This window comes from Sparus aurata, chromosome 1 (assembly GCF_900880675.1).
Source record: "Sparus aurata chromosome 1, fSpaAur1.1, whole genome shotgun sequence".
NCBI lineage: Eukaryota > Metazoa > Chordata > Actinopteri > Spariformes > Sparidae > Sparus > Sparus aurata.
In genome coordinates, this window is record NC_044187.1 from 20,142,036 (window position 1) to 20,160,116 (window position 18,081).

At 42.0% G+C, this 18,081-nt stretch overlaps 3 protein-coding genes across 3 annotated transcripts; 1 reads left to right on the forward strand and 2 right to left on the reverse strand.

Annotated features, from left to right (window-relative positions):
* The first annotated feature begins 594 nt into the window (after window positions 1-594).
* polr1e (RNA polymerase I subunit E) lies at window positions 595-4,596 on the forward strand. The gene is made up of 12 exons (XM_030430846.1): window positions 595-695; window positions 1,500-1,603; window positions 1,712-1,788; window positions 1,864-1,949; window positions 2,138-2,193; window positions 2,283-2,427; window positions 2,953-3,063; window positions 3,189-3,285; window positions 3,384-3,514; window positions 3,620-3,701; window positions 4,072-4,203; window positions 4,320-4,596. Exons 1-12 carry the CDS (start codon window positions 620-622, stop codon window positions 4,483-4,485), a joined length of 1,263 nt encoding a protein of 420 aa, XP_030286706.1. The 5' UTR covers window positions 595-619; the 3' UTR covers window positions 4,486-4,596.
* Window positions 4,527-12,180, reverse strand: fbxo10 (F-box protein 10). Its single transcript, XM_030430834.1, has 11 exons — window positions 11,811-12,180; window positions 10,909-11,535; window positions 9,522-10,337; window positions 9,181-9,330; window positions 8,458-8,594; window positions 7,688-7,758; window positions 7,421-7,573; window positions 6,955-7,305; window positions 6,553-6,863; window positions 6,253-6,440; window positions 4,527-5,679 (listed from the first exon to the last, which is right to left on the reverse strand). Exons 2-11 carry the CDS (start codon window positions 11,491-11,493, stop codon window positions 5,499-5,501), a joined length of 2,943 nt encoding a protein of 980 aa, XP_030286694.1. The 5' UTR covers window positions 11,494-11,535; window positions 11,811-12,180; the 3' UTR covers window positions 4,527-5,498.
* A 3,803-nt stretch (window positions 12,181-15,983) lies between these two features.
* LOC115588555 (C-X-C motif chemokine 6-like) lies at window positions 15,984-17,469 on the reverse strand. The gene is made up of 4 exons (XM_030429227.1): window positions 17,320-17,469; window positions 17,057-17,189; window positions 16,814-16,900; window positions 15,984-16,326 (listed from the first exon to the last, which is right to left on the reverse strand). Exons 1-4 carry the CDS (start codon window positions 17,369-17,371, stop codon window positions 16,314-16,316), a joined length of 285 nt encoding a protein of 94 aa, XP_030285087.1. The 5' UTR covers window positions 17,372-17,469; the 3' UTR covers window positions 15,984-16,313.
* Between the last annotated feature and the right edge of the window lie 612 nt (window positions 17,470-18,081).

Consider the following 18,081-nt stretch of genomic DNA (forward strand, 5'->3'; position numbering starts at 1 on the left):
TCAAACAGGCCTACACATAATATTTCTGCACTTAGTAAAGGTCTATTTTATAGAATGTATGTATGCCATGTGATGTATTATGTTTGTGTTTGTTGATGCATTTAGGCCTACATAAAATAAATTACTTTCTAATATGAAAACTAGCATTCATTTTATGATCTACACTAAAAGTGCGGCAGACTAACAAAAAGATTACAAATTGGTTTAACATCAAAATCACATTGCGTTAAATATATGAACGTTTATTCAACAACAACATGGTACCAATGTCTATTAGCTGGCACTGGCAGGATATATTGCATACAAACATTCAGAAAATATATGTAACCGGATTCAAAACCGAACACCGTTTGTGTGAAAATACTGTAAAACGGCATTTTTATTATGTTCCCAGTTGACAACAGAGCCATACATGGATTTCACCATCACGTTTTCAAATCAACCGATTGGAAAAAATCCCCAAACTTATGAGAGCCTGCACCAACAGTAGTTTATTCACCTATGGGAAACTATTCAAAATACTAAAGCTAATTTCATATCAAGGAATAAATGAATGTTTTCAATCTTTGCGAACCCGGAAGTCCGCAGCAGAGAACTCTCTTGCCTCACCAGGAAACTCATGACAACAACTATGGCTGCCTCCTGCTCGTTGGTGTGTTGTGGAGAGGAGAGAGACTCCGATAAAGCTGTTATCGGTGACTTTCTTTCATTTTTTGTTTGTCATAATATTTTAGAAGAACATTGTAATTGTAATAGTGCCTGCAAATGTCGGGTCGTGGTTCTCTTCTCAATTTTAAACAGCCATAAGTATCGCACACGTGGGTGCTAGCAGCCGGGCTAGTTGTTGAGTTGTGTGGCTGTGTGAGGGAGTTTCACCTTATTTATGTGTGTTTGTGAAGTTACATTTGACAGTGGTTAAGCAGATTAAGAAATACAAATCCTCACAGGTGAATGTTGTTTATGCTGTTGGTTGCATAAATTCAACTTAATGTCTAACTTGAAACAAACCTAATTGTGTTTATGTGTAAAACACAGGTGTTGTTAACAGTGGTAGAAGAAGTACCCAAGTGTTTTTACTTTAGTACTTCACATGTAGAAATACTCACAGCAGTCAAAACTGTATCCGGCATTTATGCAAAATGGCTCAGATCACAATAATGTAACTCATATCCTTTACAAACTATCTTTTATAATAGTGAATGATTTTATTGTCATTAAGTTTTGTAGTTAACTAATGCAGGAATACTTTTCTCATTATAAACACTGATGATAGCTTGTGAATTTCATCAAGTCTTTTTTCAGCCTATAATAATACATCAGCAACATTATCATATTTGCAGTTATTAATCTTAATCTATTTGATCAAATCAACGTCATGGCAAGCAAGTAATAACTGTAAAACCCTTTAGGATTAAGTGCAATGCGTCAGTAAATGTACTGAGACACTTTCCAGCCCTCGATGTTGACGAGTCTCTTGATCATGTTTCTCCTTCTCACAGTCCAGTTTTCTAACGGCAGCGTCAAAAATGCAGACAAACTGGATTTCACCATGTACAAGAACACAGATGAGAGTAACCCCAGGAAAAAGAGCCGACGGATATTGGTGAGGAAGATGAAGGGCTGCCTCCGTCCTCTTTATCATGTGTGTTATGTGCTTGTGTTGCTCTACTTGAAGCGCTTTCATGACTGCGTTTTGTTTTCCTCTGTCCAGGTCGCTGAATCAGACAGACTGTCCTATGTTGGAAATAATTTTGGAACGGGGTCCTTGAAATGCAACAACCTTTGCCAGTAGGTTAACGCAGCATGTTTTGAGGCATTGTGGCTGTGGCAAACGGCTAACTGCGATGTTTGGTGTGTGTTTAGGTATTATGTGGGAGTGTTGAACAAGCAGACCATGCAGATGGAGGTGCACAGTGCTCAGCTCTTTAACATGCAACCTCAAATACCAGGTAAACAAACCCAATAACAACCACCACCATGTACTTATTGCGATAATGAATCTCACTTTAAAGGAGTCTACATACCCCAAGTTAGAGTCAATCATCAAAAACAACCATCACATCTTTTGAGATGAAAATGTGTTTGACTTGAGATTATTTCTGGTGTTTTGTTCACTTGCGATGTCTTCTTTCATCAGGAGAGACAACAGAGAGCGCAAAACCTCAGGACACTACTCTGACCTACAGAGACAAGGTAAGATCGTTTGTCCAGAGAAGACTGAGCTCAGTTGAGAATAAACTCAGTGTTGGTGTCTTAATGTTATGTTGCGTCTCCTCCTTCAGGTCGACTCTTTGATTGAGGCGTTTGGCACCAACAAGCAGAAGAGAGCTCTGAGCTCCCGCAGGCTGAATCAAGTGGGGAGTGACACGCTGCAGCAAGCGGTGGCTAAGGCTGCCAACACGGTGATTGACCAAAAGGGACTGGAAGGTAGGCCACGTGTTGACATTCACTGTGTGTACGTGCACTTAATATTCAGTTATTTGCTCTTATTCCAAAACATGCATGTCCAGCAACCTGTTGACATCCAGGTCTTTCATTATACTTTAAAGCAGAAAAAGGTGACGCAGGAAATAGCAAGCTAAAAGCAACCCCAGCTTGTGGCTGCTACTGCTGTGCAAAATCATGTCAGAGTAGATGAGGGACTCTCTCTGCAGTGCGAGTGAATAATGACATGATATCATTATCATACATTCTTTCGACCATGATAGTCGTGGCGTGAAAATCTAAATATTCCAAATAATCCAAAAATGTTACCTTCTGAATATCCACATACAAAATGCTGTTTACATGACCTGTCTGAATTGGAATAGCAGTGGGATACTAGTGTGGACGTAAACGTAGTCTCCGTCTAAGTCTTGGAAGTGGGTTGTCTTACTCTCCATTCGTGGACTTCTTCTATTCTTGTGCCACAATCATGATTTCCTCACTCGTTCTTCCTCTCTCTCCCCTCAGCTCTACAACAGGAAGTGGCCGAGACAGAGTCCCAGGCAGAGCTGGCTCTCCACCTGCCTCCCTGCACTGCAGACGCCGACAGACCTGAGAACGTATACGCGTTTGATGATCGTATCCTACATATTGTTATGTGTGTGTCAGGAACAGTAGATGGTGTAACAGATGATTTAGTTGGAGCTGAAAGCTGCAGCTCAGGTTGTTTGTTCAGGTCCTTGGTCCTTAATCGATGTCCACAGTCTTGAGTCCGGTAGAGTTTGGGGCGTTGGAACAGGCTGGATCAAAGATGGCAGCTCTCACCCCGGAGGAGCTGCAGAAGATGAGAGATGATGGAGGGTAAAAGGGCCTCACTTTGCTACAACATTTTATTAAGCTATATTTTGTTTTGTTGCCTTCTAATTCAGTTTGTACTTTTTTTTTATTTTTTTTTTTAGGTGCTTGTGTGTTGTGAAGCTCCTGGAGAACATGCCAACTGTAGGTGACACCAGAGACAAAACATCACGCTGTGCCTTTTACCTTTCTCTGCTCCTCAACCTGGCACGGCAGAAAAGCATCAGCCGCAAGTGTGAGTAATGTTTGTCTGCATTTCATCTTAAATGTGTCGCTCAGAAGTGTCCTTCTGCACGTCTGAGGAGCGCGGGCTAATTACGAGGAATGTTTACATTTACAGTTGGACAGGAGGAAGGCTGTCCTCGCATCATTCTGAACAAACTGATGAAAACATTCACTGTGGAGACTTTCAACAATGGCAGGTATGATAGTGATCAAAGTTTTGCACTTCTGTCATCTAGTTATTGTCTGTAGGGACAGTGTTTAATACCTATTAAGTCACTAGAATGTCACACAAAAGAGCTCGTACCCTGCCACAGCCCAACAGTCGTCTTCCATTCAATCAGGACTAATCACCATTGGTACCTCTGGTTATTGTATCGTGGCTGTAAAAGGACTAACCTCTATAAAAGAAAAATGTTAAAATTATCATGAACTCAGTATTGATCATGCTAATCATGCTTTTTAGCACAACCACGCAGCCTTTAATTTCTTGTCACACTGAATTTTGTAGCAAATACATTTCCTCTCATTCTTGCATGCAAATTTGTTCTCCTCGCCTTTCACTCTTAGGATCCAGAACATGGTGTCTTCATCAATGCGTGCAAAGCTAGCAGCGTACTCGCTGGCCCTGCTGTTGCATTTGGGTCACATGACTGCTGACCTCACATTACTGCACCGTGACCTGGGCATCACTGAGGCCAGGTAAAGGGGGGGGAAATGTACACACTGTTGTTGTAATGTAATTATCAAACCACATGAAACCCTGTCAGAGTTGCATTAGAGGAACTCTGCCTGATTGTTTTTGTGTGTTCTTATAGGATTATTGAAGTTGCAAAATCAATGGGACTGACCCTGATTAGACCATCCCGGGTGAAGTCTGACGAGGCCGGTCTGCGAGACGACCACTTTCGGGCTTCTCTCGTTCTGCCGTTGGTCAAATACGACCAATTCATGGAGAGACGGAAACGCAAGAAAATGCACTGAAGGTCAAGATAATAAGAGACGAGAAGTGGATACAGAGAGAATTGGAAATGCCACACACACAAGGACTGTTTATTAATGCATTCTGTAGACAAATAAAATGGTGAACTTTGAGTTGTACATGACTTTGTTCCTTAATGCTTACTATGAAAGATACAAAAAAAAAAAGAGTAATAAGCTGTAAACAAATTCTAGATGAGAGAAAACATCTAGCTCAGACAGTCAGAATGTATAGGCACATTTGTAGACGGTACATATTGCACACTGAACATAATATTCCTTTTTCAAACTGGCTATTACCAGGTGAGTCTGTGCATCGTGTGTCACTGTGCAGCAGACTGATGGTGTCTCGAATGATAACTTATCCTCCCTCACTGAATTTCTCCAAAAAGAACATTTTAAAAACATGAAGGACAAAAAACACAGACTCACCAGGAAACAAAGCAACTCCGTGCAACAGGCAGAAGCTTGAGTTTGGCCTTTTTTTTTTTTTTTTTGCATATGCACCTCTCACATTATGACAACTCCTCCTCTAGCTACAATCATTGATTGATTAAAAAAGTCAGACAAGGCACAGCTTTACTTTGTAACATGTTTGAAGCTGGCATCTCTGAAGCCTCTGGCTCCTGCTAGGATTTATAAATGTGCACCTCCTAACCAGTGAGTCTCAGAAGCAAACTGACGAAACCACCTACGTCTACAGCAGTTCTGTACATGTGTATGCAATGTGCATCTTAAAGATTAAGTTAAAGCTTCAGTCTGCGAATGGTTGTTTGACTTGAATGTGTTGTACTTCAGCTGCACTCCATTATTTGACATTTACACAAATTCATAAAATTTACAAAATGTTGTGCTGCATTAACGCACTGGAAGGTGGATGTCCCTTTTAGTGGTTATACTCAGAGCAGCCTCTCGCTTTTTGGACAGTTACTACAACAGGAGAGCATCATTTAAAGTCAGTGTGCTCCATGTGTATGACATATGCCGACCATTCATTCATAAGTGCCCGGCAGTATTCACAGGATGGAGCAGAACATACTGCCACTATGGCAACCGCTTTCTACAGTGGCGCTGATCCTGGTCGTCATGGAGATTCCAAGTCGGGAAGGATATTGGGAAGAGGAGAGGCCAGAAGGGGAGCTGGCCAGTGGACGAGGTGGAGGGTTTTCCAAAACCCAGGGAGGAGCAGTTGTAGAGCTACAAAGTACAAAGAGGTAAAAAAAAATGAGAGTAAATAAGAAATGTTCAGACAAATTTAAGAGTGCAACTGCAATAACAGTTTTTTGGGGGCAATTTGTGGGCAGCTGACACAAATTGTGAACACAACACTGACATTCCACCTAGCAAACATTTATCTAGACATATAGCAGTTCATTTAAAGGTGTCTCTGGCTACTTGGTTGTCAGATATTCATTTGATCCCTTTTGAGGGAAATATTTGGCCCTTTAGCTGCTAAATGGTCTACTGTTTTCATCAGGTAATTTAGTGCTGGGCATGTGGTTTACAGCAAGCTTTAAGAGGCTTTTTTTTCTGAAAACGATGCATTCTGTGGCTGAAAACAACACTACAGGAGCAATGAGACTGAACCAAAACAGTAAAGGTGCAGCTGGATCAGAAACTAAAATAAAGCTCCTTATAGCTGAGGATTAATATATAGATTATAGCTGCTTCAAGTGTGTGAACAGCAGAAAGAAAGGGAGAAAGAGGAACGACCCTAAAGCCGCTGGAGGTCTCTGAATCTATAGCACTTTCTGTTGGTTGCCTAGTTACCTGTTATTATGCCTTAGAACACTGTTGTTGCGCAACGCACAGCTCTCATTGCCAGGATCCATATGTAGTAGTGATTTTTTGTTTCCAGGATGGCCCTGGAACAAGAGATTGTCATGGACAACGCCTTTTACTGGCCCAAGCACAGCGATGCCACAGCCCTGCGCTGGTTGGACTCTGTTGCGCAGTATCTAAAGATAAAAATTACAAAAATTATGAAGTGATGGGTTGATTTCTCTTTAAGGAGTAACATACAGTGTTGTAAAAGTAGTCACACTGCGTTCATTCCCTAGTCCATCTCACCTTGATGTCAGCACTACCAGAGACTTGGATCCCATATCCACAGTTTCCAACCACATCGTTCTCCACAATCTGCCCGTTACCCCCGAAACTGACGCCATGGCCACCGTTTTTATAAATGCCGTTACCACGAAGCTCCACTCTGCAGTCTTTCTCCACCGTTACACCACCTCGACCATTGTCCACAATGCAGTTTGTAACCAGCCGGGTAAGCTGACTGCTCTGCAGCACAGTAATGCCGGTGCCACGGTTACTGTTCACAAGGTTAGAGAAAACATTCAGGGGCTCACTGCTCTTCACGTACAGACCAACTGCTGCAGAAAAGGGAGAGAGAAAGATGGAGAGGACATCAGACGCATGAAGTGAGTCACTTTAGTAGACACTACCGACAGGTCTATTTATTACCTCCATTGTAGTTCATGCAGTTGCTCTCCACCAGGGCCACACTGATGGAGCGACGGGCAGAGTGGCGCTCGTCCTCACTGTCCAGATCACTCTCCCACGCAAATAGCTCCCCCTCCTCATTCAAGTTCTCCTGCCCTTCTCGCCCTTCTCCATCTACCCCCCTCCTTTCCCCACTGCCTCCATCTCCACCAACACCGGCCTGCCCTGGCCAGTTCCCCTCCCTGGCCTCGATGTTACCTGGGTCCTTTCTGCAGAACACGGCCAGCCCATACATGCAGTTATGGGTGATGTAGTTTCCCAGAAGCTGCGGGAGGCTGGAGGACATAACCCACACACCACAGCCTTTGTTACCTGAAGAAACATGAGAAAGAGGAGACCTCGAACATCAGCGTTTGGAAAAGACGAGAGCTAGAGATAGATGTGCTGTTATATGATAAATGTATTACACTTCCTGGGAATTACATACAATAGACATGGTTTCCCTCAATAAGTCCACGGCCTCTCTCTCCCACCACAACACCATCTGAGTAGCCATAACAGATGTAGTTGTTCCTCAAGATGGGGTCACCTCCTCTGCGGATGTCCACACCTCCCCACTGGTTCTCTCTGATCACATTCTCTGGAATTAAAATACATTGACTGTATAAGTCAAAGAAAATCAGGGTTCATGACCACAAATAACTGATGTGATGTGACATGTGGAAAATGAGCCGGGATAGACCGACTTACACACCTGATATCATCCCTCTTCCATTCTCGTTTATAGCTATCCCTGCTGCCTGGCCCTGAAAAATGTGATTCCCACTAAGAGAGAAAGAGAGGAGAGAATATGAGCGGAACAGCTGCAACTATTGAAAAACACTTTATATAGTCTTCTACACAGAAACACTGGGCTTGGCTTGCTTATATATGTCACAAACTGCACCCTACAAGTTATCAAGCCATACAACAACACATATTTTTGATTTGAAGTTGACAAGTTTTAACTTGTGTGGAACTTCACATGAACGGTGCAAACATACTTTTATATACTCTAGGACTGAATGTCAGCGTCATTAATAAACTGGACATTGCTAATAAACATCGGAAGAGAGCCATAGGAACACTTGCATGTTAAGAAGAAGAGACTGTAAATGGTAGACTGTGTCCTGCCCCAGGTATAAATCATAAAAGTAATCAAGAGCGAATTCCACTGAGCTGCTTTGGTTTCAGGGTCCTGGTATTTCCGATGCTGGCTCACTGTCCTGACTTATTAGGAAACATCTGTGCTTTCTATGGTGAGTCAGACTGTGTGCTGTGATTGTCTATTGTACTGGTGGTTTTAAACAGAGCGCTCAACATTATTGTCTTGATTTGATGCATTAAAAAAACAAAAAGCTATACTTTTTTTCTTACTGGAATAAATCCTCTACAGTGCATTATGTGTGAACACAATGAATAAAAGTGAATAAGCGGGGACTACACATTCCTAGGCAATGTAGATGTGCGTGGATTCCCACCTACCTGACCACAGGATTGCCGCTGAAGAGTATATACACGCCTGCTTCCTTGTTGTTATAGATCTGGTTGCTCCGAATTGAACCTTTTCCATTGCCAAGGACAACAACCCCTGAACGCAAACCGCTGTGTATTTTGTTACACTGTGGAATGAAAGACAAAGAGTAAAAATGGAGTAGAAAAGACAAACTAGAAAGAGTTACATTTGGAAATGTACCCACTGCTGTTTCAGTTTCATCAAATGTGAGCTTCTACATGATCATTTTAGTGCCTTTTATACGTGTTCAGACTCAGCATCCGTTTCTATCATGGACAGCACAAAACAACTTCTTCACATCATTGAGGGAATTCAGACCGGGTATTATTACCATCTGCCTTGCGTGATTCGACCACAAGTGGACAGCTCTGATGGTCCGTCAGTTCACACCTGGCATTCATATACGTCTCGAGTGACCACTTGTAATCGAATCCCACATCCTGGCTCTATGCGCAAATTAACGGGCTTGTCACTGGGACAAATTAAGTTTCTACTCACTCAACATCTCAAAATTGATAAGATATAAAGGGCAAGGGTGCAATGTACCATCTGGATCTCTCTGTAACTGACTAAGATGCTATTTAAAGCTCTGTGTAAAGCTATAAGATGTAGTTTATTTTAAAGATTATTTTGTAAAATGTGTGTATTACTTCTTTCTGGTAAAACTTCATAGACAAGGGAGCAGCAATCACCACAATGATGGGGTTAGCCCCTTTTCGGATGTCGAGCCCTGCCTCCCCATTCGAGTGGATGTCGTTTTCTGCGATGAGGCCCTGAGCAGAGAGGCGCAGGAACACACCCGATGCACGGCACTCACACACTTCGTTTCTCAGCATCACGATCTTAGGGAGGTTAGAGGAGAAGGAGAGGGGGATCAAGTAGCGCTTTGAATAGGAAATGACTGCTTAATTACTCATGATCTGGGCCACTTGACTTGACACCAAAGCCATTGAAGATATTGCATTTAAATGTGCTAAGATACATTCAAGCTTCACGCCAATAGACTGGAAAATGTTATCAAGAGCTTATTTACTGTGGAGTTCTGGATACAGCGGACAGCATAGTTCAGCCCACGGAAAACATTGCCTTCCAGCCGAGCTTGTCCGTAATTAGACAAATGCACGCCTCCCTTCCCTTCCCTGAAGAGGCAGCGTCTGAGGATACAGCCATGGGTGGATGCTGCCAACATCTGAGCCTCAGGGTCCCGGTCTAGTTCCTGTTGAAAGGTGAGGGGTTCAGGGGTTACAGATGGGGGATCCGGGGAGGAGGCCGGTGGTAGAGAGCCATCTGGCTGGGGCTTGAGCAAATGTGACAGGCCGTGATGGTCACATGGGATTTTGTAATCCAATGTACATGGGTTTATGGTGTTGATTCCTCCTCCATCTTCCTCCTCTCCCTCGCTGCGGTCACCCCAGCAGTCTTCAATCACTGTGCCCTGACAAACTGCATCTACCCCAGTCCTCCTCTGCCAGTCCTCTATGTTCACATGCTCCTTTTTAACATTGGCACCTGAAGGTTGATGCCCACCAGTGGAACCTGCCACATGGCCTGTGGGAGGGCTGCGGTTACTCCCAGATGCGCCACATGATGGGAACGTCCTGGCCAAGGCAGCCAAGTGTTTGCAAGCCCAGTTCCTTTCTGAGACAGGGGGACCTTCAACTGTCACAGACGCTGTATCACTCCCAGAGAAGTCACAGCTGTCCAATAAACTGAGGACAACACCCAGTAAGTGGGCTGAGCTGCCTTGTGAGAAGGAGCAGAAGCGAGCCTGGCAGGTTGCTGGGCCGCGGACTTGCAATTGAGCCCCCTCAAAGTTGCAGTTATCTAGCTGGACGTGACCCCATGACGTCTAGAGCAAAACGAGGAGAGAAAGGTGGGGAGTCAGACAGATTCAGCGAAAATGAAACAAGGAGACTTACACTAGGGCTGCAACTGAGGATTCTTTTCTTTTATGATTATTCATCCGATTACTGTCTAGATTTATCAATGAATAATTTGGTCTCTAAAAGTCAGGAAATAATGAAAAATGTCCATCAAAGTCCAAATTGTCTTTAAAATTACCAATTTGTTCGAAAAGTGGATTTCAGAGGCTCATTCCTATGGGTTTTCCCAATTTGGATGGTAGGACAGGTCAGCTGCAATGAGTGAGACTCAAAAGTGAGATTTTTGTCAGTCAAAAATCAAAAGATATTCAGTATAACATGATATAAAACAAAAAAGGCAGGAAATCTCCATCTTTGAGAGGCTGAAATTAGCATTTTCTTCAATTTCTGTCAATCATCAATCAGTGATCAAAATAGTCGATTATTTTTGTGTCGTATCATTGCAGCCCTAAATCACACCTGATTTTAGAAGGATGTAGACAAGGTTGATATGACGCTGCTGTGAGAAAGAAACAATCACAACAAGCTGGTCTTTACCTTGTAGACCACAGTGGAGAACCAGGGTGGCATGAAAACCAGATTACACAGCCTGGCAGTGGGGCACTGCTGCTCCATACACACCAGGAGGGCCACCTCACCAAGTCGCCCCAGCCCAACCAGCTCCACGGGCACCTTCAGCGCCACCTCGGCCTGCTCCTCATACACCCCTGGATGGAGGACCACACGGTCATACGGCCCCACCACCCCTAGGGCCCCGCGAAGGGTCTCGAACTCACACCCTGGCCCCACGTGCCAAACCCTGCGGTCTTTCCTGCGACGGAAGAAGAGGAGGCAGGCGGAGGACTGGAGCTCTGGTCCATTTTGAGTCCAGGTGCGGGTGGCCAGGGCGTGCTGCTTCAGGGCCTCTCTCCAGGATGGGGGCTCCAGATGTGGCTGGCTGGGCCAGTTGGGGTGCCTGCACTCAGGGCAGCCGAGGCAGAGCTGCCTCCAACGGGTGTTGTCCAGAGAGAGGATGAGCTCCCGCCAGGCACGACACACCTGGCAGCAGCGGCCCAGGTCACGGAGAGGAAGGTAGGCCAAGATAACCCTCCACAGCTCCACGGGGAGGCTGCCCACCTCCATGGCAGCAGCAGCAGCAGCAGCAGACACACCGGCAGGGAGCACCTGGAGACAGCGGGTCATACGCACACACGCAGGCGCAGTTAAGGCAACAAGAAACCGCTAGCGCCGACCGTTACACAACAACAACAAAGATGACGCCGTTAATGCTGTAACATCTTCATGTTTACAACTGCTTAACTCACCCCTACATTGTGTTGAAACTTTGCCGCGACTAATGGCGGTTAGCTAGCGAGGTAACTTAGCGCTACGTACCCACACGTTAGCTTCAACATCACCGGGAGAGCATCGCCTCCGTCACAAATAAGAAAAAGCCTCACCTCTTATCAGTGTGCCATTCTTAGGATGTGAATCAACACGTCTCTTCGGCTGTCTGTCACAGCGTTACATGTCTGCGGCGGCGACTTTCTCCTCGGTGGCTGCAGCGTTCACAGCAGTCCACGGTGACTGCAGATGTGCCATCGAAATGGAGTTCAATTGCTTCCAGTTTACGGCAAGAGACCACGAAACCAGCGCAGAGTTACTCCGTCTTCCGCTTCCCATTAGTGGGCGTTAACCTTGTGGAGGTAGACCGCCGTTAACATAGTTGTTAAATCCGGTTAAATCCTCTGTAACACTAACCTGTGTGGTTAAACACGATGCTGCAGATAAGTGGGTGGTGTCAGTCCAACATCTGCCTCCAGTTTAGCCCGGCATACACAGGTGAGGTGTCGCTGTAGTGGTTTTTAACAATACTCAAACAATTTGGGATTAATTCTCCTCATTCTTGTATCCAAACAATTCATCTTTCATTAACAGATATGATTTCTCTTTCGAATTTAGGGGTTATTTCTTTCTTTCAAATTCCACCCACACATATCTGTACAATATATTTTTCTTATCAAAAGACAAGCAGTGATGGAATGTAACTAAATCCATTTACCCGAGTACTGTACTTAACCAATTTTACGCATTCGAGTGCGTTTAGAAGTGTTGGAGAGTACTACTGCATATGTGAGCGGAAAAAAATAGTATAAAATATTTTGTGGAAGGAAGCTGTTAATCTGATAAACAGTCTCCAGTGATGTCACTAATTGGCTAAATTGCATTGTGGGTAATGTAGGCGCTAGATTTTTTGGGAGTAAAATAAAAAAAGGGATATCTCTGGTTTTATCGATTTTGTTGATTTGTTTTTTTTTTAACTGAGTCCAACATGAGTCCAACAATCTTATATTAGTGCAATGCCGGACCAGTTGACTAACCTGTCGTCTATATCACCCACAATGCAATTTAGCCACTAAGTGACACCCCTGGAGGCAATTTATAAGATTACACGCAGCTTCAAAAGGCCTTATACTACTTTTTCACGCAGTTGTACTCCCCGAGACCCGTTAACACACTTTGATGTGTAAAATTGATGGACATACCCTTTAAGAAGAATTTTGAGGTAATATTCTTGAGTATTTCCATTACTCATTCTCTTACTTTATACTTCCACTCCAATACATTCTGAAGTCAAATATTGTACTTCTTGCTCCATTACATTTATTTGATGAGTTTAGTAACGATGACTTGCTGCATCAGTGCCAAACTTCTGCATTGTTTCATCAATTTACTTTATTGGCAATCTGATTAAAAATATACAAAAAACATTGATACAGATTATCAAACTAAATGCTGAATATCAGATCAATGATTGCTCATAATGCACCACCCATTTAAATATATGTACATGTACTTGTATTTGTACTTAATTATATTTAAAGCCAGAAATAAGACAAATCTTTATTCATCCTGAAGAAGATTATTGTCCCATAGATTGCTCCAAAAAGGATTACAGTGCAGCCGCTGGGTTCCTGGGGCAGGGTCACACACTTGGCCCAGTTTTTTTGAGAATAAAGGCAAGGAGTATTAAATATTATTGAAACATACAAAATAAGACTTAAAGACTTCTGGTTTTCAGTTACAGCAAAGTAATACATTAACATGAAACCCTTTTGCCGAAGTATGACTTTTGAATACATTTTACAACACTGTACACAAGTTGCATATATTTCACAGGGAGGAAATACTACTAGATTGTCTTGATTTGCGTATTAATTCCCCCATGATTGAATATCAATCGAACATTTGTAAGTTACACATCACTGATGACACAAACTAAACAAAAAAGATGAAAACAACACAACAAAATGGTGACACGGACAGAACATTTACATTGTGCAAACCTTTGACATGTGATATTAGATGGGATGTGTGACATTGAGACATCACAATGAGTGACTTGTATACGTTATGTTATTTTTTCAGTCTCTAATAAAATCTCATGATCGTAAGTCAGCTGATATAATTTTATGTGATCACATTAAAGTTATTGTGTATAAACTGCATTACACCTCTAGGTAATGTTAGTTTGGACATTAACTGTCAAAAAGCAGATTTATTTTATGGTGTTCTTCAAGTAGCTTCACATTTGAGCAAAACATATTAGTTACGTGCAAAATTGTCATCAACTCATACCTTTTGCAACTTTACAAATTGCTTCAGTGTGACATTTTTTTTTTCTGCTGCTGTGTCCCAAATGCCTAGCTTTACTGGACTATCATTTTCCTCTGTCTAGGTTTTGAGGTGCTTAAATAAGTGGGTCAGTAGCTAAACTCTTAATTCAACTTCCCCTCAGCACAAAATGACAATTATATACTTCATTAGATTATCAACAACAGACTTTGATTTTATTATTAACTTCTCATTAAACGAGTTAAACCCATAGACGGAGCAGTAAGATAAAAGTTCAAGTGCACTTGATGTCACATGCAGGCAAGAGTTAGAAGCAGACAGGCCAACATATCCAAAAGGAGCATAATCGGCTGGGCAAAAGTCCAAAAAATCAGGCTGCGGTTTATAACAGGTCAAAACTTGGAGGCAGAGAAAATAGCTGGCAATATTGCTGGTAAAACACCAGACAGTCTGGTGGGAAAAGAAGGGGTGTTCTGGTACAAATACCTCTAAGCTGATCATGAGGAATAATTGTACAGGTGAACATGTGAATTTGGTGGTGGTGAATGGTGGGAACCCCGGGGTTATGGCAGGTAAGAGATGGGAGTGGCAGAAGAAAGAAGCAGACATGGGATTAAGAAATGGCTGATGTTGTAACGTGTATTTCACCAGGTACTTTCCCTCTTGACTGTCAAAGCTGTTTTATCTCTTCATCTCTCAACACCAGCTAAAATCTAAAGGCCCTCTTAATTCCCCTTTCATCAAACTATTCTTCAATATGATTTAAAACCATGTCACTGTTTATTTCTGTTCCTTACAGTAATTGCTTAAATAAATTACCTTTGCCCCCAAGGAAGTGTCAGAGAAACACAGAGACTTTCTGAAGCTCTAGTGAACGATGCACATAACATTTACAAACAACGACCTCCATATTTGAATGTTAGAGCATCTATGGTGTGACTTTTTGATTCCATCATTTTCTGTTATTGATTTCGAGTGGTAATGAATAACAGCAATTGTCAAATTTAGCCGAGTTTTCTTTGGAAATAAACAACAACACAGCTAAAGCAGACCTCTGTATAAACTGAATAGTCCTTGCCAGGAGCAACAGCACTAAGATGATGGATTTTGAGATTGCACTGCTAATAGCTTGGCCAGGAACAGCAATATCATGTTGTTGTTGGCTCTGGTCTTAATCACTTTTGGTGATTAGAAACAGATGTACAGCAGACAAATGTTTCCCCTGGAAATTAGGCAATGAAAGACTGTTTAACGTTGGTTTAATGTTCACTTAGATTATACTTTGTCCGTAATGTCAGTGAGCCAATGAGGGAGTACACTTTACAGCCAGGATAGATGGTGTGCACCTTTGTCCAAGAGGTGGCAATGTTCTTCCACAGGCAATCTAATCTGACCCTGTAGGTACATTGTCAGCCACCACAACCCAACTAAGAAAACACTGTCTGAAATGTTGTTTTCCAATTTGTGTTTTTCAGGACATGTCACTGTGTTTTTCTCCACCATCATACAGTAAAAATGCCTCCCTGAAAACTGATAAGAGTGGACAATCACACAATGTTTATGTCTCTTCCAGACATTTATTTTTTTAAAACAGCCTTTGGCGAGCTATTTTGTATATTCTGTCAAGAGACAAAATCGGAGATAATGTTTGATCGCTGGTTGAAATTAATGTGGAGTCCAATCTAAAATGTCAGGTGTAGCAAATATCAAATCAAACATATTGTGTTTGGTTGCCATTTTCATACACATTTTTGTCATTACACATAGCCGAAATAAATTCATGTAACTTTTACGATTTAAGCCCTGAATTATGTTCTTTCACGTTCCATAAACACTTCTCACTAAATAGGAATTACAACAAAATAATATTAAAAACTTGGACTAAGAGAGATTCTGGCGGAATTCTGTATTGTAATGACACAATTTATTCACAACCACTGTCTAAATATTTTCGATGAAAATGTGCATGTAAGTTTTTAAAGAAGCAGGCGTACACATGACTTTTAATATTTTATTTCACAGGTAACCTATTTTTTTTATTACAGTTATTTACATAATTCTTGCTGCACATTTCAAATGCAAGTATTTTAATTGCATACAAAAAAATCTCCTCTAAAATAAGCAGACTTTGATGTTCAACATATATTGCAAAGTATAGGTTTATGTCAAAGTGTTAATGACTTTATCACAGCTGACACAAAGTTCTTTTTCATGAAGCAAAACTAACTCTTGGTCCTTCATCAGTGTAGTCCATGCTTCCACTTTTAACCGATCCTAATACCTCCCTCTTTACATCTGGGTCAAATCTGTGAAGGTTCTTCAAGGCTTTAAGGTGCCTGCCTACAGAAAAAAAATGAATCAAAGATATTATTTTTCTGTCATGACAAAGTTTTGAATTCAATACTGTGGCTTGAAATTGGGTGTAAAGATTTTTAACTGTAATTTCAAATTAGTTGTTTTTCCAGTTTGAATATTTATGATTAAGACTTTGGCCCCATTATTGTCGGGAAAGAGGCCGCCGCTTCTGGTTTTCAACAACAAGCTCGCCCTACTGAGCCAGTTAATGACTCATAGTTAGTCAGGTTTCTGGCAGAGTAAAAGTTTAAGATAAACTTATATTCTCTTCCGGAAACTTCCTTGTCTTTTCCTGTAAACACAATGAACAAATGTTTATACTACTGCCATAAAAAGGGAAGGGTGCCTATCAGTCAACTCTAGAGTAATTAACCCTGACTGTGAGAATTTCAAAATCTAATTGTTCAAACAGTGTCTGTTCTCGTGCCAAGGTATTCACACATTCATAAAAATATAGCAAAGGTGGACTTACTCAACCTGTCTCCTTGCAAGCACTTTTTTGAGCCATGGGGCATCAGGGTCCAGACAAATCTTTTGCCCATTCCTTTTAAGAGTGGCTCTGCATCAAAGACAGGTCAGAAACATCAGACACAGCAATAAGACCTTATATTACTCCTGACCTATTGATACACAGGTAATCACTTCCGGCTTCTTTCAAGTGTTTTGAGAAGATAAATTACCAGAACAACTGTTGAACTTTGAACCTAGAACTTACATAATCTCAATTTCGCTGCAGTGAGAGCTGACAGGGTTCACCTCTACCTGTCCAATGTGACGTCCAATGGGCTTTCTCTCCTTTGTGATGCACTGGCATCGCAGAACAACTCCTTGATCCCCCAAGCTGATACCTGAGGTAGTGAGAGGTCAGAGAAGGATATCCGGTTAAACGCACTGCTGATTGCAGTTCACAAAGTGTCTGCACAGAACACGCTGCAACAAAGGGCAAGACATACAATGCACATTTATGATTAGACTCACCCTCTGGGATAGTCAGGAAAACCAGGATAGCCACGATAGTGATAATAGACATTTCTGCTCAGAAGCTGAAATCAGAGAAGCAGTCTACAGGGATTTCTGAGACTGGTGTTGGTCAGTAGACTGCAGACATTCTTATAAAGTTTAGCTCTTCCCTCCGCAGTCGCAAACTATGATGCAAGTCTGCTTTTTTTCCCCTTGTTTTCATTTCTCCTCCTTCGCTGATTCAAAGGAAGTTTTTTCATCAACACTTTTGAAGATAACAGAAGTGCTTGGCCCAAAGTGGTGGATTTACTGCAATTCTCATTTAGTGGTTATTTTGATTCATTTGAGCAATAATCACTAATAAACAGAACAATATTAAAGAAACTAGAATACTTTTCTACATGCTTACTTTTGTCTTTGCAGAATTGATTTTGGAATTGAGATGTTTGTTCTTTTGAAAAGATTTGAAATATCTGGGAAATTCATTTTCCTTTGATGCAGGAGGGCATATGGGATTGATTAAACCTGTATCTACGTACATTGCTGCAGTGGAGGTCGCTTAGCAGGAGTTTATCTGGAATCTGTGCCAAACCAACGAATTGTATTTATCTTAGCTGTCTCCATCCTGGTGCATTTGGGCATTTTGAAACACTCTGTTTAGATTGATACTTTCCAGAATCCTCCCAACATCTCTGAGTAAATTCACCTCTTTTCTCCCTCTTAAACAGAAGTGTGTAGAAAAAGAAAGATATGTTTTGGGTATAATCCTGTCAAAGAACC